The sequence below is a fragment of the Vicugna pacos genome, chromosome 18 (assembly GCF_048564905.1).
Source record: "Vicugna pacos chromosome 18, VicPac4, whole genome shotgun sequence".
NCBI classification, from domain to species: domain Eukaryota; kingdom Metazoa; phylum Chordata; class Mammalia; order Artiodactyla; family Camelidae; genus Vicugna; species Vicugna pacos.
In genome coordinates this window covers 38900404-38924726 of record NC_133004.1, presented here as the reverse complement: position 1 = coordinate 38924726, position 24323 = coordinate 38900404, and the positions used below count along the sequence as shown (strand labels likewise).

Genomic DNA, 24323 nt, shown 5'->3' with positions numbered 1-24323 from the left:
GGCCGAGAGACATTCAGGCTAGGGTGGCGGGGCCGGAGCATCTAAAGTTGAAGGCTGAGGGAGGAGGCTGGGATCCTTGGCCTCAGAGCCCCTTAATGCCATACACATTCACCTCCAGTTCTAAGGCTGTGACACTGACAGTAAGAAACGTAGAGCAGAAGCATGGTACAGATACAAATGTTTATTCTACATAAAAATTTCACAAAATGGGCAGCTGGTTGTACCAAGACCTTTGGTGAAGGGGGGGAAGAGTCGTGGTTCAAGAAGGCAACACGGACAGTGGTGACAGTCACTGGGCAGGAGCAAAGCCGAAGGAAGGTGGGGCACAGACCTGGCCCCGTCCCCTACTGCATGCGCTCGCAGGCACACTCATTGCCTGTCAACGAGGAAGAGGAGGGGTCTTGGGTAGGGGCGCGTTTCAGACTTGAGAAGTCCCGAGGTGGTGAGGAGGAGGGAGGCGCCCCTCCCTGGCTGGCTGCTGAATACTGCATCCAAGACACCTGACACCCACGTGGCATATCAACGGGGGACAGCAAGGGCAGGACGCGATTGCAGGCCTGAAGTGACACTGACTTCTCGGAGCACAAGAGAGCAGGGACCACTGTCCCAAACATGCAACACACAATGGCTTGAGGACCCAACTAAGGCCTGCTGGGGAGAGCGGCCTGGGTTGAGGGCTTCGCCAGCACAGAAGCCTGGCTGGGCTGCTCTGCCTCCCTAGCTCCAAGGGTGGCTGGAGACCAGGCACCAGCCAGCCTCTTCCAGAATGTTACCTGGGGTCAGGCATAGCCCAAAGGGATTGCTCCTGGGGCTGCAGGAATGTGGGAAGGGAGGCTGAGGTAGCCGAAGACCGCTGGACTCTGCCCCAAGGTAGGGGAAAAAGCCTGGTCTTGACATGGCCAGTAACTACCTGGCCAGGGCACCCTGAGCCTCCCTGGCAGTGATCAGCTGTTAGAAGCTTAGAGCTGGGCTGTCTCTCAGGGCCACCCCTCCCCTAACCTGAAAAGCAGCACCATGTGGCTAGCTGGTCCCCACCCCTCGGGGCTGGGCTTATGGGGACAGCTGGAGAGGATAGAGGACAGGGCGGATGGGCTGGTGAGCAGGAGGTAAGGTTGGGGTCCAGAGAGCCTTGATCCCAGCAGAGGGCAGACCCCAGGCTAGAATGGAATTACTGAAGGCAGGGGAAAGGGGGCATGGCTAACTACCCCAGGCAGCCCTGCCTATAAAGGGGAGGTGGCCTGGGCCAGGGCCTGAGTCTGTCCCTTGCTGGCCCATCCCTACCCAGTGGGCTGTTTCCCAGCCTGGCTCCCCTCTGCCTCTTCTGTACAGACGCACACTGTCACAAAGATCATGCACATGACGGCTCAGGGCAGGGTGGGAACAGGGGGCCCTGTGGCAGAGAAGGGAACAGTCTAAGGTGGGGAGGAGGGGGCTCTGAGCCAGAAGGTGGCAGCAGCCAGGGGACCTCCTTGGGGTGGACCATCCAGGGTGGAGTGGTTTCTATCCGAAGATGCCCCCAAAGGTGGAGGCGATGACAATGCCCAGGACCACACAGCAGATGATGATCATGATCTTCTTCTGCACAAGGAGGCAAAGAGAGGCCTCAGAGGGGTGGGGGAGAAGCCAGGACAGAGGCTGAGCCTCTGCACAGAGCTTTGAGGGGTGTGGAGCCACTGGGGAGGGGGCTGTGATGAGGGTGGAAGGCTGGAGTCTTAGGGATTGAATGAGGGAGGAAGTGATGGCCTGGAAACGTGTCTGGGTGGGGTTTTAACAGCACTGAAGGCCTGGGAGAGTTGGGTGAAGGCAGAATGGGGAGGGATTTGTGAGGGTCCAGGAGGCTCTGGGTTGGCAGGGATGTGGGTTCAAGCTGAGTTGGGGTTACTGACCCGGCGAGCCTTGCTCTGGTACTTGACGGCCTTCTTGGTGTCAGACACGGCCCTCTCGACGTAGTCCACTGAATGTTCCACGTTGTATTCAATCCTGTCAATCATCTCCCCCTGCAGGGCCGGGGGCACCTGAGCTCCAGAGGGCCCCCCTAAGGGCTTGGACGGGGCTCGGGGCAGGATTTCGGGAAAGCATCCTGAGGTTAGAGAAGAGGGGGTGTGAGGAGGATGGGGTATAGCTTCTCACCTGTGCCCTTCATGCCAGACACCCCAGCAGCTCCCTGAAATGCAGCCATCCTGGGGTGGGAACAGCATGCAGTCTCAGCCAAGGGGGCAGGGACCATGCAGAGGATGCTCAGCTGGGGCCCTGACCCAGGTGTCCGGTGTCGGACAGAGGACAGTGCGAGGCAGAGGCAGGCAGGGCAGGAGTGGCTGGGCTGGAGTCTGGCCCCAGTGATGATGGTGAGCCCCCCCACTCCATCCTCCCCAGGCATAAAGGTTCCATCCAGCTCCCACAGACTTTGGTCTTCAACCTTTGAGACCCCTGTCCCCGCCCAGTCCCACAGTCCTCGTGGGTCCTACGACCTGGTCCCACGCAGCCCCCAGAAGCCACTCAACCGTGACGCTGCCCAGGACTCCCAGCGTTGATAGCGGACCACCCTCTCCAAGCCCACTGCTCACACTGGCGTCCGTATTACTGTGTTCTCTCGCCTCGATGGAAGCAGTAGCCTTCTCACAGCCTCCCCGCGTCCAAATTCTTGTCATGCCACTCCCACACTTAAGACCTTCCAATTCAGAAGAGACTCCGGACACCAGCACCGCCTATCGAGACCCCCATCTCCCACTGTGCTCCAGCCGCCCACACCTCCTCTCCTTTCTTCCAATAAGTCAGGCTCTTGCTGGTCCCAGGACCGTGATGCTGCTGGTCCCTCTGCCTGGGCCAGCTCTTCACTTTTCCTGGGTAGTCTTTGGAGCTCAAATGCCACCTCCTCATAGAGGCCTTCCTGACCACCCCATCCAAAGTGGCCACTGCAGTGACTGTGTTATTCCAAGTGTGGCCGTGGACTAGTAGCACTGACGTCACCCTGCAGGTTGTAAGACATGCAAATTCACAAGCCTCCACCCTGACCTACGAATCTCTGGGTATGGGGACTAGAAGAGGGGAACTTAGACAAGTCCTCCAACTGGCTCTTAGGCACTTTCAAGTGTGAGAACCACTGCTCTGTCACACTGCCTCCTCCTAACATCTGAGCACCTGGCACAGCTGGAGAATATTCCATTCATCATTTACTGATGCTGCCCTTTTGCCCAACAGACATTAGTTAGCTCTAGGAAGCAGGGCCTCAGCTGTCCTGGTTACAGCTGTACCTCCAGCTCCTAGAAAAGTGCCAGTCCACATGACACACAGCTGGTGAACAAGACAGGACAAGGCTGGGTGAAGGTGGGTGGGGCCATGCGGGGCCTGGGGTCCTGGAGGGCCAAGCAGAGCCATGCAGAAAGAATCCTTCAGGTGGACAGGACCCTGGAGGCAGTTTCAGCAGTGCGTGGTTAGTTACCTGAAGACTCAGTCCCTCCCGGGCAGGGCAGCATGGCGGGCAGAAAGGGGAGGGGTTAGTGCAGCCTTGGGTGCTGCTGGGGGCTGAGGGGAGGGCAGCGGGGCCCTGGGCACTCACCTGGCTCTCTACAAGCATGGCCATGTCCATGAACATGTCGTGCAGCTCCCGGATGCTGTTCTCCAGCTTGATGATCTCACTGTGGCGCGTCTCAATCTCGCTCAGGGCCTGCTTCGAGATGCTGGAGTCCATGATGATCTAGGGGGTGGGAGTGATGGGCTGGGACCCAGAGACCTGCTGAAGGGGGCAGGGGTGGGGCCCAGAACCAGGACAGCAAGAAGCCAAGGGTGGAGGCAGCTGGGATGGGCAGTGGCCTGAGCAGAATGCTCCTTCCTTAGCTGCAGCCTTTCCCTCACTTTCTGATCAGCTCTTATCAGCTTTACCAAACTTCTCTGAGACCCAATTTCCTACCTGTAACACGGGGCTGATAACACTCCCCACTGTGCTTATGCAAAGTAACTGTGGAGTGGCAGTTATCACCAGTGACTTAGGAGCCCAAGATGACTGCCCTGAGGACCCAGTCCTTGAAAGACCTTTCTGCCCCTCCCCTCTCTCCTCCTGAAACCACATCCCCAAGCCGCCTCCCCCACCTGCATGCCACCTCCTTCAGGAAGCCCCCTTGCCCGGCAGAGTATGGAGCTTCAGTTGAATGTACAGACAGCCAAGGGCACCGTGTCCTCCAGGAGGGGTAAAAGGTCCTGAGGATGGTGGAAGGAGCCCCTTGCTGGTGGCAAATGAGCAGGAGTAGCGAGGAAGCAGGAGATGGGTCTTAATTCCACCTTTGCCACCAACATGTGACCTCTCCCTGGTCCCTTCTCCTCTCTGGGTCTCGGCCTTCTCTTTAAAACCTGCCTCAGCCAGGAGGGTGTAGTTCAGGAGTAGAGTAACCTGCTTAGCATGCACAAGGTCCTGGGTTCAATCCCCAGTACCTCCATTAAAAATGAATCAATCAATCAATAAACCTAATTACCTCCCCCCAAATAAATAAATAAGACAATAAAACATTAGAAAAAAATTTAAAATAAATAAAACCTGCCTTACAGGTGTCTGTGTCCAAATACTGCCCAGATCCAACCTTTTGCACACACACCAGGGTCCCCGGTGGGAGCTGTCACGGAGGGAGGGGTCCACACTCACCCCAGAGGCAAAGATGGCTGGGTTCCCACTCTCCAGCATGTCTTCCAGCTCCTCACTGGTCGTTGTCCGGCCGGCTGCGAGCAGGGGTCACACTGAGCGAGGCCCTCCAATGGGTGGTCGGCAGAGGCCCGGCCCCGCCCCTCACCATTGGCCCCGCCCCTCACCCCAGCCCCACCCCCTCAGCTTACTGATCTCCAGCTGCCTCTGGATACGGCCCTTGCAGCGCTCTCGGTAGTCCGACTGCGTGGCGTTGTACTCGGACATCACCTCCACAAACTTCCGGGACAGGGTGGAGTGCTGGGGCCCGAGATGGGGGTGCAGGTGTGAGGCCCAGCCCACCACGTGCCCGGCTACCTGCCCCAGAGCCCCGCCCACACCTGTGTCTTTCGGATCCTCAGGTCGGCGGATGATCGGTTCAGGCCTTCCTCCTGCTCAATGCTCTGCTCGATGCCTGGGGGAACAGTCAGCTGCTAACTACCTGTCTCCATGCACTGCTGCCCCACCACTCACCCAGGATCTGGTTCAGGACCTCCCCTGGGGGCCTGTGTTGTCTGTTGAGTGGGGTCACACAGGAAGCAGCAGAGGAAGAGGGAGCGCCAGGCACCGATGGAGGAGCCAGCGAGGGAGGTGTGTGCACATACGCACACCCGCACCCACCACGCTGTGTGTGTGTGTGTGTGTGAGAACACCTACTAGGCCTGGTGGCTCAGGTCCACTCTGTCTCTGTCCTGCTCAGAGGCTGTGCACCTAACAAGGGGCCGTGCCCAGGAAGGGCAGGGCCAGGTGGCCACAACCACGGGGCACGGGACCCCTAGACCTGTGCATTCCAGGGAAGGCATGACTGTGTTTCCACAGTGCATGGGGGCTCACACATGGGACCAGGCAGTGCTGGTCACTCCTTTAACCCTCTATAGCTGAAGTGGGGGACAGTGCCCAGAGTGGAACACTCCCTGGACAAAGCCTCAGGCATCTGTCCTGAGGTCCAGTCCAGAGCTGGCACACCCAGGCCTTGCCAGGTAGCTGCTGAGTGAGTGGCACATGATGGCACCTCAAAAAGGAAAGCGAGACCCAGTGTACCCCTCAGTCAGTGAAACCCTATGGGCTGTGTGGGGGAGGCGGGCCTGGGGTGCCCCCCCAACCCCTGACAAGGCCTGGAGCCCAGACTCACTCTTCAACTTGGAGCGAACTTTGTTTGCTGTCTTCTTTATGTCAGACATGAGTTCCTCCAGCTCCTCCTTTGTCTCTGCGGAGGTAGAAGGGGTTCGGGGTACACCCTGGGTCTCCCTTCTTCCCTTGACTAAGGCTCTGCCTGCCCCGCTGCAATCCTGGGCTGGGGCCACACCAGCTGCAGCCTCACCCCGTCTTGTGCTGCCTTCCAAGGAGCCTCCCTTCCTCCTTCGCTGGCTCCCCCCACCCCCTGCAGATAACAGATGGGTCTAAATTTAAGGCAGAAATAATTGTGGAGCAGCTGGCGATGCTGGAGCTGGCACTGGGGGACATTTACTTGTCTGAGTCCAAGGTGGGGGTGTGGGCTCACCTAGCACTACCTGGTGGCTCAGGAAGGTAAGCATCCAGCCCATGGGCGGACGGGGCCAGGGGCAAAAGAGGCAGAAGCCAGCTCCCCCATCAAGCACCCTGGGCAGGGCAGACCTTGTTCTACTCACAAAGCCCCCCCCCCAGGTGCTGAGCTCAGTGAAGGCCAACTGCTGAGTGTCCAGCAGGTGGATGGGGACTGGAGACACCTGGCCTGGGTAAGAGCTTCAAAGAGGTGGGCCCCTGGGGTGCAGTCGGCTCTGGAGGGCATAGGCAGCTGAGCCCATGAGAGGGTGAAGTTGGGGGAGGGCTATCTCTATAGCTGGCAGAGGCATTGGGGGTGCCCAGCTTGCCCCACTCCCTGCAAGGGGTGGCTGGCAAAGTGGGACAAGGTGGTCACTTCCCTCTGGGGTGCTGGGTGGAGCCCAGCCTCAGGTACCCCCCAGGACTCCACCCCCTGGAAAAACCAGGACTGAGCTCCTGGCTGCAGCCCTTCTTGTCTACCCTTTGCTTGTTTCTGGGTCTAGGGCTTCTCCCACAGGGGAATCGGAGGGGCATTTACAGTGTCTAACAGGCGGGGGCCACATTCCAAGTGAAACAAGAGTTTGGTGGAACAGGGGGCTTCCAGGAGCGGGGGAGGCGCCTCATTTGCAGGAACAAAGGAAAACTCGGTTACCAGCTGCTCTGACGTCTCAGCCTCTTTTGCTCAGGCCCAAAATAGCCCAGCCTGGATGGCAGCCCCCAGAGGAGGCAGAGCAACCCTTGGCCCAGGAAAGCCCCCCACTCACTGCCAAGTTCCTTCGTGATGCCTTGTCAACTCTGCTCGGCCTCTGCCCTAGAAATCTTAATGGGGAGCCCCTTCTCCTTGGGGATGCCTGTTACTTAGCCCACATCAACGACCATCAGCTGGGGCCTGACTGCTCAGCTCACAGGTGGCGATTCCAATCTGGTCACTAGTGATGTATGATGAAGGTGGCACAAGGGAGCCAAGGCTTGGGGGACCTGGGCAGCTCTGTTGCTCCCCGCCTGCCCCACCTTCCAGCAGGTGACAGGCCAGCTCCCAGCTCTTTACAGTCCTGCCCCACAGTCAGCCCCCTTCTGAGCCTCACCAGGAGTGACCTGCCAGGGACACAGGCTGACCCAGATACACATGGGCACACAGACAAACCACGTCAGACAAACCTCTAGGAAGAGGGGCAAAGGGTGGTGACATGGTGACTACACTGGGCCTGCGCCCTACTCTGGGTGGGCCCTCTCTCCTTCCCACCTCTTCCTGGGACAGTCTCTCCAGCTCCCAGCTGACCCATTTTGCCTTCCAAGGGCCTAGCACTGGGCTTGGTTGGTGTGACACTGGCCTCAGGTTCAAGTACACTTTGGGGCCGTGGAGAGATTTATTCTGGGCACTCGTGGATGCCAGTGGGCAGGGGGCTGAGGGGCCATAGATAGGGAGGCAGTGCTGAAGCTGAGAATGAAATCAAGCCCTGGGTGCCTGGGTGGTGGGCTGTGGGCCTCCGGCCCTCTCCCATGAACACCTGGGCAGCAGCCAGGCCTCCCCCATGCTTTGACACCTTCCAAAGGAGCTGGAGAAGGGAGAGAAGAGAGCACACAGCGAGAATGGGCAGGCAGTGCACACACCCAATCTATTGAGTCCAGGCGGCTGGTCTGGGCCTCGTCCCATCAGTGCCTCCCTGGGGTTGAGGGTGAGCCCCCTATAGAGAAGGGGATCACGGGCCTGCACACTGTCAGCCTGGCCTGTGTGAGCGTAGTAATCAACACCTCCACAGGCACTGTGACAGCCAGGTCAGAGGCACCCGTCTGGGGACAGAGTGAAACACAGACATACACAGGCTCCCTGTGCAGAGGGGGAGGTGACTTCCTGGAGCCCTGAGAATGCCCAGCTCTGGGGTACCAGTGGCCAAGTGCCAGGGCTGCCAGCTTTTTCCGGAAACTCTGCCTGCATGGCCGGCTTGCCCTCCCACAGCGCTGATGCCTCAGAGCTGCCATCTGCTCCCCTGGGAGGTGAGGGAAGGGAGGGGCCGGGCTGAGAGGCCTCCTATTGATCACAGGCAGCTCCCTCCTTCCTCCCCTCCCTCCCAGAATCCCAGGGATGCAGCCAGCCCCATTGCCAGCTGACCAGGGGAGGGTGGGGCTGGCTGCCTGACCCGACCCCTCCCACCAGGCATCCAGCGGGTGATACTAGGCACTGACCACCCCACACCACTGGCCGGGTGAGGCCTGGGTCAGCTGTGTTTCCTGAGGCTTCCCGTGGAGTCCTTCCCAATCCGGCTAGGCCCAGGTGCCCCTCCCCACATCAGTGCCTTCCCAGAGGCCAGTGGGGCCCCTCACACCTACACACTCACTCTCGTCAGGATTGGGGGAGGCCAGGATGGCGCTGTGCTTCCGCTTCACCTCCTCCACGTTATCTGAGATCTTGTCAATGAAGCCACGGATCTCCTCCACCTGTGGATCAAGGCCAGGTGGTCAGCAGGTGGAAATCCTGCAGGGATGGGGCTTCTCGGGCCCAGGGCTTGCCCAGAGTAGGGCTGGAGGTCAGGGCTGAAGACCAGGCTGGGCCAGGCTTCAGGGGATAGGTGTGAGGTGGGGGGTGGAGGGGGTGGGCATTGCTCCAAGGATCCTTCTAGACTGGCATAGGGGTGGGGAGGAGTGGGCAGTCCCAAACTTTGCTCCCCTCTGAGCCTCTGTCTATTTACCCTCAAAATGGGCTCATTAATTGGTACCTCTGAGCTGCTGAGGCAGGCGCAGGTGTGTAAGAGCCCTGGGCTTGGCTCAGAGGTGACACGTGGCCACCCCAGGTCTGCTGGTGTTTGGGGAGAGGCAGGTGTGCTGTTCCCACCTGTTCAAAGAACTCATCCATGAAGCGGTCTCGGTCCACGGTGACAGTGACATCATCATCATCATCGCTGTCCTTAGCCTACACAGAGATGTGCACTCATGAGTGGACCTGTGGTGGGACCACTGGATCCCACTGCAGCTAGGACCCCACACTGCCCGGCATCCAGCAGGCTCATGGGCTGTAGCTCCAGGGCCCGACCATCCTCCTCCATTCCCTTGGCAGCTCCCAGCCACAGTGAGACCCGGAGGATCGCTGGGGACCTGGCATGATTATGGAGAGAGGCCTTGACTGTCAAGTTGGTTATAGGGCCAAGTGTCCACTTCCACGTCAGGGGCTCCTTCCCCTGCTCAGCTGCCTCCCATCCCCCACAAGACTGGGGTCCTCCCAGCATACCCCTCACCCTAGGGTGCTGCTGGGGAGGCCCTGCCACGGGCTAGGCATGCAAACCTCAGGAATTGGTTCCCCAGCCACTGGCCCCAACTCATAGACCTTGCCTGAGACAGGCTGCCTGGAGTTCCCAAGCTCCCTTTCTGAGGAGGGGCATGTAGGGGGAGGCCTGGGGTCTGTCCCGGACCTGCGCACCACCAGCACCTCCCTGCCAAAAAGGTAGGATGGCTCAGACATGAGTCATCCCCACAGCACCCAGGCAGGCCTGAGAGCAGCTGCTTGTGGGGGTCCTGGGATCTCCCGGCCTTGCTCCCTCAGACCACTTGGGGACTTCTCTCTCCTTGTCAGTCTTGACACTGACCTTGATTCTCTTTCCTTCCAGGCTCAGAGTTGGGTCTGGAAGGCATAAGAGGCCAGTCGTGTTGCCACTTGGCTCAGGGCCTGCCTTAGGCCTCAGACACAGGTGTAGGCCCGCCCTGGGGCCTCAGGAGCAGCCATACAAAAGCTAGTCCACCACGGGGTGAGGGTAATTATACCTCTGACTTCCCAGCATGTCGGCAGTGCTCATTACTATCCGCCCCACACCTGGAGTTGGCCAGGGTTGGCCAACTCAGCTGGCAAGACCAAGGTCCCTCTCCCCAGTCAAGGCCAGGATACTTGAGACAGGACGGTCACCCCTCAGACTGAGGTTCTCTGGCTCCGTCATTACTCCTCACTTCTCAGCGCCCCACAGGGCGGAGCCACTGGTCCTCAACTCGATGCTCTCTCACAGGGATGGAGGTGGCGGAGATTGAGGGGATGGGGAGGCTGAAGCACCAGGCAGACTGGCCCCCAGCCCCGGGTTCTGGGCCCAGCACAGACACCAATGGGCTGAGGGACTTCCCCTCTGGGTCTGTTGGCTCCTCTCTGAAATGGGGACAGTGATGCCTTGCTGCGGGGTGGGGAGGTGCTGAGAACCCAGCATGTTCTGTAAAGGGCTGTGGCCCTGGGGCTCCCAGGGTCCCATTACCCCACCAAAGTGGGACCAAGAGAGGGGGATGGTGGGGAGCTTTCTGGAGGCGGCCCCTCTCATCAAGAGATCACACCTCCTCCCCCAGCAGCTAAAATAAATCCTCGCTCCCACAAGTGCCTGTGGCAGCCGCCAGGTGGTCCCCCTCCCCCCCAACCAAGCCCACCCAGAGCCACAGAGAATCTAGGAGCCATTTCTACCCTTTCAGACCAGGCCAGGCCCAGGAGCCGAGCCAGAGGAGCACTCCCTGGGGGAAGTGAGGCAAGGTGCAGCCAGGTGGAGCCCAGGTCCCATTCCCCAACAGCCTGCCAGGTTCGGAAGTGGCTCTCCCTGCAACACCTCCTCACCCCAGCATTCAGCATCCTGGCTTCTCTGTTCTGGTGAAGGATCGGGGTGGATGGGAAGAGGCAGGAGAATTTTCCAGCTTCCTTCCCAGAAAGAGTAATGACCAGCTAGAGCCAAAGACAAAGTCACCAGAGACGAGAGTCACAGCCAGAGACCCCAGGGCTCCTGCCTGCCTCGGGGCCTCAGCCTGCACATCTGGGAAACGGACTTATCTTCTCCAAGTGTCCAGCTAGCTCTGACCTGCTGCCTGTGCAGCATCCCCAGAGGACTGATGGCTGGACTCAGGTAGTTTCTGCAAAAGAATGGTGGCAGGAGAGATGCCATACTCCCCTCCATGCTCTCTGTCTAGGAGGGTAGAGGTGGAGAAAAAGGAGACTTGGCGTCAGGGTCAGACTGGGGCACCTAGGTTGGGGTCCACCTGGGAGGTGGCATTCGTATTGGTCCCAAGGCCAACTGTAGGGTTTAGAGCCTGACCTCACAGCCTTGCACAAGCCAGCTGTGGCTGCAAGCAAAACCTGGAGGGGATGCTCTAAGGGGACCCTTCCTTTCCAAGTCCTACTACTTCTTCCTCCTCAGGACTTTTCACCCTCATCCCTCCTCTTCATCTAACTGCCCCAGCCTGAAATCGCTTCCCATTACAGCCCACCTTTAACCATCTCTCTGCCCCTACAAGCTACCCACTATCCTCCTTGCTGTCCCCTCTGCCTGCAGGGCTGATTCCATGAAACTGACATTCCCCTCATCCTTAGATGCCACCTCCTTTGGAAGCCTTCCTCTGTTCCCCTGGGTTGGTATCTCACTCCTCTTGTTCCCCATACCCTATTCACATCCCTACTTAGGAGCCACAGCCATAGACCCTCAAGTCATAAGGCCACACTGGCCACAGCTTCTAGCCTCAGCTTTCACACCTCCCATGATGGAGAGCTCACTAGCTTCCCCAGCAACTCTGCCTATCTGGGACAGTCCCAATTGTTAGGAAGTCCTTCCCTTTCCAGTGGTTTTGCCCCAAGCCATAAATAACCTGTTGATGCCCTCTCGCGGGGCTGGCCCTGCCGGAGATCTGAAGGTAGCATCCACATCCTCCCTGGGTTTTTATTCTCAAGTTGACCACTCCCTCCCTTTCAGATTCTTCCCAGGGGCCCTAAAGTGCAGCCCCCGCACCAGACTTGTCCTATGCGGCCTCTTTCCCCAGCAGTACAGGATGCTGCTGACTGTGGTCTGAGCAGTGCCAAAGAACTGATCTATCACCTCCCTCTTTCTATATGTTAATGCAGCCAGAAATCACAGAAATGATCATATAGCACTTCTTGCCAAAGAAAGGCCCAAGCCTCCCTTTCCCCATGCTGTCCACTTAGCTGGATTTTGGGCTCAAGTGAAGGATCCTTTTCCTGTTTCATTTCTTCATTTGTTCTTATCCTTGTTCTAGTTTGTGAGAGTCTGATGCCCCATGCAACCTCATTTACATCTAGGCCAGAGCCCTGAATGATTAGGGCCCCAGTGCTTGGGAATCCAGCAATCCTCTCTAAGTGGCAACCACAGCTCTGGAAAAGAGAGCTAGATGACAGATGGTGACTTGGGAGGCTTCAGCATGGAGGTGGCCGCTAGAGTCATGGGGCAGTTGCAAGCTCAAAGGCTCAAATGTCTTCTGGACAAACCCACCCATACAACGGGCACCCTGCCTGCCCCCTGGCCAAAACTAAGTTCCATCTCTCTCTCCTGAGCCCCCTCCTCTGAACCCCCCCCCCCGCTCAGAACCCCCATTCTTATGAGTCTGCCCAGGGGGCAGCCATACTCCTCCTTCTCCTTTCACATCCAACCAACATCCAATTTGTCCTGTTTTTAATTCATCCTTTAGTTGCTCTCAACCCTGGTCCAGCACCAGAGTCCCTTGGGGGATTAAAAAAACAAAAACATAAACAAAACACAGCTTTCAGAACAAATGAGAATCTATGGCGGTGGGGTTGGTGAGGTTAAATTTTTTCAAGGACCCCCAGGATTGAGAATCATTGGTCTGGTCTGCCTCCTCCCTGGCCACTGGCTGTCTCGGCTATGGCCTCATCACCTCCAGCCTGAGATATCAGGGAAGAGAATCTAGCGGGGCGGGAGTGAGTGTTGCCCCCACCACAGAGACCTGTTGAAACAGGGGAGAAAAGATCCCACTAGCACTGCCGGGCGTGCAGCCTTGGTGGTCTCTCCAAGCAGAGGCTCCAAGATTCCAGGATACCTGCCTGGAAACCAGAGTGATTCCTCCCAGAGGAAGCCTCCAGGCCCATCCCCGGGGGATGGCAGCAGGCCAGCCGGCAGGGTTGATTCATTCCTGCTGGAGCAGGAGTTGCTGTTGTCTGCCTTGAAGGCTATTTTTTCTCCCCTTCTTCTTTTCAATGACTAATCAAAGCCAATACACTAGAGCAGAGAGGCCCAGAGCTGAGTCAGGGATGTGTGAGAGGCCAAGCTGGGTCTCCAGGAAGAGAGGGCTCTCCAGTCTGCTCCTTCCCTCGTTTCTGCTCCTTCCCTCGTTCCTGCTCCTGCACACTTCCCCCTCCAACAGATCCCTGCGCTCAGCCGGTCCATCCCTTAGCAGGGCCCCAGAGCAGCTCAGGGAAGCAGCTTCAGGGCGTGAGAAGAGGCTGGGGCCCTGCCTCCCTCCAGGCACTGTCTGACCTTGGATAAATTCCTGGCCCTTTTTGGATCTCAGTTTTCTACTTTGTAAAATTGGAGGTTGGACTAAATAGTCCCTGAATGCCATCTGTACCTCAGATGATCGTGTGCCCAAATCCACTGTTTCCTTTGGGAAATCCCAAGGAGGTGTTGGGAAGGAAGGAGGGGGTCCCTACCCTGGGTCTATCCTTACATCCCCATTTCTTCTGCTCTGCAGGGCGAAGCTGGCTGGCACCACTGTACAGATGAAAAGAGCATGGAGAGGGTATGGCATGAACCTGCCTGCTGTTGCCCCAGGCCTGCCAATCTCTCCCCAGCAGTGAGTGAGAAGACTGGAACTGGTCGGCAGAGTGGGGCACTGGACAGCCCCACCCAGGCCTGCCCTGGGGCGCTGGGCCCCGCTGTAGAACAGGTGTCAGGCCCGCCCGCCATTCTCTCTCGGTTGGGCATCCCAATCCCTCTGCCTTTACTCACACTGGTCCCTCCTTTTGGGCCACTCCCCCTCCTCCCATTCAAACCCACTCCTCCTCCTGGGCCACCCCAAGTCCTTTTCTTCCAGGAAGGCTCATTCCTGGGTCTGGCTGCCCCACTCTCCCTCCTCTCTCTGCCCTCTGCCGCAGGCCCCATGTGTCCCACATGGCCCAGCATGTAGATAAACTCCGTTCTGGGCTCATGGAGGGGTGGGTCAGCTCTGAGAAAACCAGAGAGGCCTCTGAATTGAAGGAAGGAGGCAGATGCAGGCCAGGCAGGGCTGCCTGTCACCGTCCCCAAAGTCTCCCCAGTTGTGTGACTCTGGTCACAGAAGTCTTTACCCCTCTTAGGCCTCCAGGTGCCTTTCCGATCTCTAAGAGCTTTCAAGAGCATTGAGGGCTCCACACTGGCCCCCAATGACCCCTTCATTCTCCCTCTGCACAGAAGGATCCGTCCCATGAGAGACCAGGGCTGGAGAAGGATGGAGAGCTGGGTTAGGCCTGCAGCGCTGAGGAAACGCGCCAGCTCCTTCCCCAAGTGTGACTTTTATAAATAAGCTCTCTTCGCCTTCCTTCCAAATGTGGTGGCGTTAGTTGGGTGGGAAAGGAGGAGGAGGCAGGAGGAAGGAGAGAGGGAGGGAGGGAAGAAGGGTTGGGAGTGGTGCAAATCCCTGTCCCAAGCACCACCCTCAGTCCAGCCCAGCTAGAACTGGCCTCAGTTCCTGGGGATTCTGGCTCCTGGGGTTTAAGGTCTCCCCCAAATTTGGAGACAGAGTCAGGAGACCTGTGACTGCCCCTCTTGCCCTGAGAAGCTGGGTTCTAGGTTCTCCTACCTCCACTTCATAGATGGGAATCTATGCAGCCCAGAGGGAGACTCGTGGGAATGGCAGCCCCCAAGACTAACCATTCCACCCCACTCGATGAGGGATCCTGCCAGCCGACCAAGGCTGCTAGAAACCTGCGATGGGCAGGGCCACTCAGCAATGAGTACAGTAGCCTTGCATGGGTGCCGGATGCCTGGCGTCAGGGATGGGTGTCTGGAGAGGAAGCCTCAGTTTATTTTCAGAGAACCCAGGCCTCACCCTCCAAGGATTGCTCTGGCTACTGTGTGCGTGTGTGCGCATGTGTGTGTGTCAGTGTTAGGCGGGGGATCACGGAGACACACACCAGAGCAAAAGACCTGGATTCAAACTCCCTACAGCCCAAGCTCTCTTAGGCCCTACATCTCAGCCAGGTCTGACTCTTTTGAGGACTAGGCAAAGCCCCTTTCTACCATCGTATTTGGTCTACAAGGCCAGCCACCTCTCTCTCGTGCCTGCTTCCTCTTCAGCAGAGGGGATGAAGTTGATGAACCAAAGGCCCTGTCAGATATAAAGGACCGTGTTCCCCCGACCACCTGGTTCCCACATACACACTCATCTGATCCACCAAGCACCCAAACACCGGCAAATACACCACACAGCCATTCATCGCCAAGATAACAACACTCTTTCTGACTCAACCAAGCACAGGAAACTTGAGGGCAACCACAAGGGCTGGGGGGGGAAGTGTTTAGACACCATATACAACATGAGGGACCATCTTCTTCCTTTGAAACCTTGTGGGATTTACCCGGGGGGGCTGGGCACTCAGCCAGGAATAAAACAGGTCTGACGGGAGAGCAAGGGCTGGTAGCCAGAGCAAGGGGGAGATGGAGACAAGAGAGCACAGGTCCCAGCCCCACGCTGCCCAGGAGACAAGACTGGTATAACTGGGGAGACTCAGGCACAAATGCAGGGAGCCTATGGACAGAGAAGACAAACCATTAGATCAAAAGCCCAAAGGACACTTGAAATTTTCCATATAAGGGGACCTAGGTCTCTGGCTCCAAGCTGGGCAGCAAGGGGAGGGTTCTGGGGAAACACTGAGCTACAGCCTCCCCAGAGATCAGCAAACGGGGCCTGCCAGCAGGGTGGTCAGCCAGGGGATCAGAGGAGGCTCAACCTAAGTCTAGAGTCCTGATGCCCCTTGCCCACAGGCAGACTTCACTTTCTTCACTGCCCCCCACAGCCCTCCAGGACTGTCACCCCTAAGAGCAGAGGTGTCAACATCCTGGTAAATGGCAGAGGCCAGGGGACGGGGACCTTTTTGATGAGGAGCAGGCGGCAGGGGTCTTTGTCATGACTGGGAGAGGGTGGGCTCTGACTCAAAACCTTTGCGCATCCTTCTTCTCCCCCAACTCAAACCCCGCCCCACAAGCCACACCCCAGGGGTTTCAGAAACATAGGTGGAAAAATAGGTTCAGGTCCGAGTCAGGCTAGGGAACCCAGGAACGGCTTGGAAACGCCGGCCCGGGCTGCCCGGAAGCCAGGAAGGTGGACTGGGATCAGGTCTAACCCCTCCTGGACCAGGGCGGGCAGCAGATGCCCATCGCCACCACCAGCTGGGGAGCCACAGGTGATGGGAGCCACAGGTGACAGGAGGTGATGGGGACGGCACAGCGCCCGCTGGAGAAGCCGGCCCCACCCGACCGCCCAGTTTCCGCAGCGCGCCCCGCAGCGGGGCTCTGGGCAGGGGACCGCCCCCGGCCCCTTCCCCCGGGTCCCGCCGTCTGTCTGTACTACAGAGGGAGCAGGACGGTCAGTGAGAAGGCACAGAGAGGGGAATGAGACTGGACCCGCTTCGCGGGGCGGGAGAGACGCCAGGTTTCTGTCCCGCCACCGAAATCCAATAATACTCCGACCCCCCAAAACAAGGGGGCGCCGAAAAGTTTGTCCAGGACCCCAGGCTCCAGCCGCCAGCCCGCGGGCCATCGAAGCCGAGCTCAGGCGAGCCCGTGACCCCGAGTAGATCCGAGGGGCGGGACCTGGAGGGGGGTCGCGGTTCCCGGCTCGGCACCGCTCCCTCCCACCCTGGCCGGGGACGCAGAGACTGCCGCCCGGGTGGCCCCGGGAGCCGGGCGGGGAGCGGCCGGTATGCTGGGCACAGGCGGCGAGCGGCGGCGGGCAGAGGCCGGACTCACCGTGCGGAGCTCCTGGGTTCGGTCCTTCATGCTCCCGGGAGTGGCAGCGGCGCCGGCTGCAGCCCTGTGAGCCCCGCATGCGCGGCGGCCGCCCCGCGGCTGCGCAGCGCCAGCTCGGCCCCGCCCCGGCCCCCGGGACCCCGGCCCAGCCCCCAGTCCGGCCCCGCCCCGCCCTGGCAGGTCCCGGCCTAGAGTCCTGAGTCTGGGACTCCCGCTCCCCGCTCCCACCTCAATCAGGTTCTCTGGAAGGGTCTCAGCCCTGGAACCTCGTCCCCTTCTGTTCTCGATGCCGCATGATCCCTGCCTCGGGTCGAGCCCCAGAGCCCCTTCCCTGTTCCAACTCTCCCTTGACTCAGCTCTCAGTATCCTTCCTTCCGGACCCTGGATCTTCACCCAGGGCCCCTCACACCCCCAGGGATTTGCTAGAGGTTAGACCCTCCGTCCTTGACTTTATTGCCTTGGAACCTCCAGCATCCCCCTCCAAAAAACTGCCTCTTGCCAAAAAACTCCAGAGTTTCAGCCTCTGAACCTCTACCCTTCCTGCCTTCCCCCGACATCTCATCCAGACCTAGGCTCTGGCCCTCTTTGCCCAGGATTTCTCAGTTCACAGTCTGATGCTGGGTGGCCACCCCCCCCCACCTTTTTCTCAGTTTCCACTCTCAACAGGATGCAGGAACCCCTCTATCTTTGGAGAAGGAGATCTAAGTTATAGCCCATCTCCTTCCCCTTTCCCTGCATTTCCAACCCTATGTCCCAGCCCCAGGCCTGAGATTCTATTTCCTATCTAGAAGCTGGGGGCAGCTAAGCCCGGCCCAGCTCCTCTAACACTAGTGGAAGACCTTCGCACTTCTGTAGTGAGGTGGTGGGTGGAGGCTAGTCAGTAGCAGATGCTCCTTTTCTGGTTCCTGCCAGCATCTTGTTGAGCAGTAGCCACAAACACCGCCCAGCTGTCCCCTCTGTGCCCTGATCCAGACGCTCTTGACCTCAGCCAAGCACTCCCCCTTCCCTTTCCCAGGGCTTCCAAGGTGTTGCTCTGGAGCTGGGCCAGCTCCCTGCTGCCCAGTGTGTCCGGGCCTGGCACTGCTCCCAGACTGTGGGTAGAGGTTAGCTGGCTAGCAGACAGGCTGGAGATGCTGTTCCAGCCATACCTCCTTCCCTGGAAAGTCTGGCCCAAGACTGGCTGGGATGTAGCCTGGCATGAGAGACAGCCACATCCCTTCCACTTGTCCAGACCTCAACCCTGAGCGTCCCAGACAGCAAGCGTTGGTGGTGCCCCATTTGACAGATGCGAAACCAGGACTCATCTGCTAGAGACTTGCCCAGAGTTACAGGGAACAGGTGACAGGGAAGGTGCTGTCTGACTCCCAGTCCAGAGTACTTCAACATGTGCAGGGTGACTCAGTGGGGTGAGTCATGGGTGCAGCCCCAGAGCCCAGTGTCTGGCCCTGTGAGGAGAGTGCAGGAAGGGGAGACACCCGCTCCTGCCCTCACAGAGTCCTCGAGTTATGTTAAGCATCACTTATTGAGATGTATATTAAATGGTAGCGTGAAAAATGAATAAAGAATGAATGTGTGTCCTTCACCTTAAACTCTACCCTTCTGATTCAGGTCTTACTCTCATTCATTCATCAAACATTACCTAGGAATGCATGTTCTAGGGCCACTGTTCTGCACTTAAAGTGCTCCTGGTGTGGTGGGAGAGGCAGATATGATTTTAATGTGGGAGGCATCCACTGGGGTCGGGGTGGGGAGCATCTGGAGACCCTTAGGAGCCTGCTGTGGTGCTCAGGTGTGGGGGAGAGCATGGGTGAGAGATGAGGCCAGTGAGGGAGGCCTTGAATGTTAAACTTTATTGTGCAGACAAGGGGGAGGCAATCGAGGGTCCCTTAATCAAAAAGTATTAACTGCTTATCTACTACGTGCTGACAGTTCTAGATATTGGAGATGTGGCAGAAAACCAGACAGACAAAAGTCCTCGCCCTCCTGGAGTCCACGTTCTAGTAAAGGAAAGAGACGATAGCCAGCCAGACAGACATATGTAACTGATAATATGTCATGGAGAAGAGAAAATCAGGTACAAGGGCTAGAGGGACGGGTTTGAAGCAGGATTCCAGTTTTAAATCATATGGTCAAGGAGGGTCTTGGTGAGAAGGTAGCATTTGAGTAAATATCTGTAGGAAGTGAGGGAGTGAGCCATGTATGTCTCTGGCGGAAGAGCATTCTGGGCAGAGGAAACTTCAAGTGCAATGACCATAAGCAGAGAGTGCACCTAGCGTATCAGAGAGATGGCAAGGAGGTGAGGATGCCTGGAGCATGCTCGGTGGGGATGAGCTCCAAGTAGGTGATGTCAAAGGAGTTGATGGAGGGGCCTTGTAAGTAACTCTGTGTCCCTTGGCTTTGACTCTGATGGGGATGGGAGCCCCTAGAGTGTTTTGAGCAGAGGAGGGACATGATCCATCTTGGACTTTAGCAGGACTGCTTTGATTGCTGGATGGAGGACAGACTGAAGGGGACACAGGAGGAAGCAGGGACATATTTAGGAAGTGATTGTGATCACACAGGTGGCTGGGACAAAGGTGATGGCAGTGGTGGTGATGAGAAGTGGTCATATCCTGGATACATTTTAAAGGTAGAGCCAACTTAGAGAAAGAGATGTCAAGGACACCTGGAGTCAAGTTTTTTTGCCCTGAACACTAGCAAAGATAGTGGTGCCTTTTGCAAAAGTTGAGAAGAGGGAGTGGGGGTATAGCTCAGTGGCAGAGCATGTGCTTAGCATGCTCAAGGTCCTAGGTTCAAACCCCAGTCCCTCCGTTGAAAAAAAAAAAGTGGAGGAAGAACAGGAGGAGGAGAGCAGGTGGACCTCTTAAGTTTGGGTTGCCCATTGGACATCCCACTGGGGAGGGCAAGTAGTCCATTGCCTGTATGAATCTGGAATTCATAGGAGAGGTCCAGGCTGGAAGCTGCCACATAGATGGCTTTAAAAACAAGGAAAGAGCCCCATCTGTAGCAGCATGGAGGGTAGCTGGGAGGCTGCTGTGGTGTCCAGGAGAGAGACTGGAACTGTGTGAACATGAGCAGGACCCATCTGACTGGAGAGGAAGGTTAAGGGCATTCAAGGGATTTAGTTAACATGACTACACTTTATTTCAATTGTGAAAAGAATATGTTTGTTGTAAAACATTAAACTAGAAGCTACAGGCCCTGGACTGACCATGTGCAGATAAGAGCAGAAGTGGCCCCTAGAGGAGGAGCAGATAGGAGTGCAGGGGAGGGATTTGACCAGGGTGGGTAGCATTTAAGGTGTCTTCCCCCACTGACATCCAGGGGAGACATGAAAATGGTCAATGAGGAGTTAATGTAGCACAGGGGCTGGAGACTTGGGAGACAGGAGGAATCTGGCCTGGGGTGGAGATGGAAGTTGTGGGCCACAGTCCAGGGAGCGTGTGCATCTGTGTGTGAGTGTCTATGTGTTTATGTCCATGTCTATGGAAGAAAAAACAAGAGCTGAAGGTGAAACTGACAGGTGAGGGATGGTCAGAGATGGAGGAGCCAGAACCATGGCAGAAACTAAAATAGAAACTGCTGTACAGGATGCCATGGGTACCCAAGCTGCCAACTTCCTGGGATCAGTGAGCACTTCACAGAGGTGGGCATTTGAATTGGGGTTTAAAGGATGAGTAGGAGGTGGCCAGGTGGAGAATGGGGAAAGAACATTCTGGGCCAAGGGTGTGAACAAGGACATGGACAGTGAGAGAGAGGGACGTATTCCCTGTGGGAACCAGGCAGTCCCCACAACACCCGTCACTCAGACCTCATTCTTTAACGTGGATAATTGATGGAGATTCAGTCCAGACCTATGCTTTGTAAAGCCCTGTCCCTACTGTCATCAAATGGGCATCTCTGTGCCTCAGTAGTGGTATTCTCCCATTCTCCTCACCAATTGTTCAGGGCTGTCAGGTTTCCCTGTTTCCTTTGGGAGGGAGGAATCCTGATACCCAAAAGTGGCTTTCCATGTCCTTTGTGATCTGGCCCTGCCTCGCTTCTTGGAGGCCACCTTCCTTCCCACCTTGTGAGCAGTCATAATGCCTGCTTATACCCTCTTCTCAGGCCTGTGCACTTGCCTCGAGCCCGCTCCTCTCTGTTTTCTTCCTCCTTCCCATGCACCTGACCAATAACTTCTAGTCCTTCCCTCCCAGACATCACATCCTCCAAGAATTTGTCCCTGACCACCCAAGAACGATCTCTGTGTGGTCCCGCAAACACCTGTATTTATCCCCATTGTAGCACTTAGTGGATGCAGTCTGTGTTAGTTGTCTGTTCCCTCATTAGATGGGGACACCCAAAGGGAAGGAAAAAGATCATGTTCTTGTTGACTCCCCAAGTCTGGCACAGAGTGTTTGTGGAGTGAGCGATAAAAACTTGCAGCTTGAATGAGCTGGGTTCCTATAAAGGAGCACTGAGGGTCAGGCTGGACGTCTGGGAGCTCCCTAGGCCGGGTTTGGAGTTTCCATCCCACAGGCTGGGAGGGTGAGCTGGGGCCTTTGGAGCCCTGATATTGGAATCTGCTGCCACCTACTGGGCAAGGCCGGTGTTGCTGCACCCATGCCACGCTGCTGAGCACGGGTGTGACCAGGTTGGAACGGTGGCAGTCACCACTTGTCCTCCAGAAGCTCTCGGGCTGGTGGGAGAGACACCTTGACAGTGTGAAGGCAGTGATGGGGAAGTACAGGGGCTGTAGGGGTCTGAAGGAGGAAGAGGAGGCAGCTGGTGTAGGATTCAAGGACAGAATTGTCCCTCGGGCAGAGGTGAGGGGGGTGCAGAGCAGGAGGGGGCACCTGACCCAGGCTCCACAGCTGGGGAGTGTGTGTGTGTGTGTGTGTGTGTGTGTGTTATCGATGTCCCCTCGTTGTTGTTTTTTCTGTTGCTTTCTGGCAGGCTTACTCCCAGTTTCTCCTTTCCTGGGAAGTCTGGCCCTGGCACATTATTGTATAAAGCGCAGGCCGTGACCCTGTTAGGAAGGCTCTCCAGTAGTTCCATTTCACAAATGACGACGAAGAGGCTCAGAGAGGGAAACATAAACAAGGTATTGAGGTTGCGTGACATGATTTGTGAGCCATCCAGCCCTGCAAATCCAAGCTGTTTTGAACACAGGGCCCAGCCCTGCCCTTCCAGCAGCTCTCCCTCCCCCTTCCAGCCTTCCCAGCCCACCATCAACCTGTAACCATCTTTCAGCTCAATCCTCCAGGATGGGCTCAGCCATCCTGGAGGCAGCAGGAGAGGAGGGAGATACAGGCAGTAGGCAGCTGGGGAAAGAGCCTCACTGCTCACAGTGTGATATCTGAAGTAGGACTTTGTGATGGAATTGACTATATGCCTGAATATATTGCCCTCCTTTTCCCAATGAGGATTTAAAAAAGAAATCTGGCCCAATATTCTAATTTAAACATTTAGGGATGCAGATGAAATAAGCGACTCTCTAGTTATTATATTTAGTTAAAACATTTAAAATTTAAATCGCATATTTTTAAGAGTAACTTTATTTCAAAACAATTCTTTTCCACTCTCATAGTATGTGAAGGTTTATTCAAACACTTCACTTGCATTTCTGCCTCTCATGGTCATATGTCAGGTGTCATCCCTAGCATCTCCTTTGAGTTCCCTAAAACAGTTTTCTTGAATATGTCATCTTCACCTGTGCTTGGAAATACAGAGCTTTTTGAATCCATGAATGATGCTGTTGCTGGCAATATTATTCCAAGTCATGAGAATGCAAGATTAATATTTGTGATCTCCCTAGGGTAGCACAGAATCATATAAAATAGCAATTTCCTAGTCTTTTCTTATTCTCTTCCCCTGCTTTCTTTTTCTTCGCAGCACTTCCTACCATCTGGTATACACATTTGCTTATTGTCTATCTGCCTTCCCTAGAATGTGATCTTCGGAGGTCAGGGAACTTTGTCTGTCTTCCTGTTTATGTCCATCACCTGGAAACATGCCCAGAGCATAGTAGGTGCTCAGTAAGTACCAGTGGAATGAATGAGTGAATGAATGAATGAATGAATATAAAGCTGTTAGAAATATTTGATAGCCCAGTGGCAGCCAGGGCCATGCATGCAGATGGCATTGGAGTCAAGGTGGGAAGGCAGTCCTGCAGGACCTGAGCCCATGTAAGGAGGGTATCTAAGTCAGGAGGGAGCCCATTGTTTTGGGGGATCAGCCACACACAGGGAGACTGAACAAATTATGAAATATATTGAAGGCAATTGGGGACAAGAAGGTAAAAACTTTGCAAACGGGGAAACTAGGATGAACTCTGTGCCACTGGACTTGAACTTAAGGTCTGAATGGAAACTATTTTTCAATATATGGAAATTGTATTAGGGTTTTCCAGAGAACCAGAACCAATAGGATAAATATAGAGAAAGAGACGTATTATGAGGAATTGACTCATGTAATTATGGAGGCTGAGAAGTCTCACAATCTGCTGTCTGCAAGCTGGAGGCTTGGAAAGCAGGGTGGTAGAGTCCCAGACTGAGACAGAAGGCCTGAGAACCAGGGAGCGCTGATGGTGCAGGCACCAGTTCAAGGGCAAAAGAAGACCAAGATCCCAGCTCAGCAGTCAGGAGGAGAAAATTCAATTTTTCCTCTGCCTTTTTGTTCAATTCGGGCCCTCAGTGGATTGGTTGATGCCTCCCCTCATATCGGGGAGGGCCACCGGCTTTATTCAGTACAGAGTCCGGTGCTAATCTCTTCTGGAAACACCCTCCCAGACATACCAGAAGTCACGTTTAACCAGGTATCTGGGCATTCCCTGACCCAGCCAAGTTGACATATAAAATTAACCAGCACACAGATAAAGGAATAAACATAGGTATAGATGTGTAAGTTTATGTGTGTGTATAAATGTGTGTCCACTGAGTGGGCCTGGGCATAGAGGCTACCCTAATTGCATTGAGCACAGCTAACACCCAGATCGTGGTTCCCAAATACTACTCTCCACCAGAAAGAAACAGGCATTCTTGCTGAAATGGCTACTTCCAGGACTGGGGCAGGGAATAACATGACGAACTTGGACTATCTGGTTGAACTAGAGAGAACGGAGGTGTCCAAAGAATGATAGAACACATCAAAATGACAAGAGATCAGCAAGGGGCATGCACTGACCAAATCTGGGACAATGTGAGCATCAAAATAAATGACAGGAATGAGTTACAATCTATTAAACAAAACAGGAAATCACAAGTCCACTGGATGTAAATAAGTAAATCAATAAATAAATGGGATGAAAAAAAACCCTCTTCCTTACAGTAGGCCAGTTAATAAGTGTAGAAGAAACGATGAAATTAGAAAATCACCATTTGCAAGCCATTGTATTAATAATTAATTCAGGCAAGAAACATCAATGGATGCTGACTGTGGGTGAGAGTGGGATG

General features: G+C 56.0%; 1 protein-coding gene across 5 annotated transcripts; it reads right to left on the bottom strand.

Annotated features, from left to right (window-relative positions):
- Window positions 1-161: 161 nt before the first annotated feature.
- On the bottom strand, window positions 162-17007 carry STX1A (syntaxin 1A). Of its 5 annotated transcripts, none has more exons than XM_072943109.1 (10): window positions 16891-17007; window positions 9021-9098; window positions 8527-8626; window positions 5802-5876; window positions 5011-5084; window positions 4822-4930; window positions 4634-4707; window positions 3557-3694; window positions 1887-1997; window positions 162-1578 (listed from the first exon to the last, which is right to left on the bottom strand). In XM_072943109.1, exons 1-10 carry the CDS (start codon window positions 16918-16920, stop codon window positions 1501-1503), a joined length of 867 nt encoding a protein of 288 aa, XP_072799210.1. In that variant the 5' UTR covers window positions 16921-17007; the 3' UTR covers window positions 162-1500. The 5 variants fall into 5 exon arrangements, 4 of the variants coding, with proteins under 4 accessions (XP_072799210.1, XP_072799211.1, XP_072799212.1 ...); XR_012061258.1 differs by lacking the exons at window positions 162-1578; window positions 1887-1997 and adding exons at window positions 2039-2080; window positions 2565-2968; XM_072943110.1 differs by lacking the exon at window positions 162-1578 and having other exon boundaries at window positions 1903-2080.
- Between the last annotated feature and the right edge of the window lie 7316 nt (window positions 17008-24323).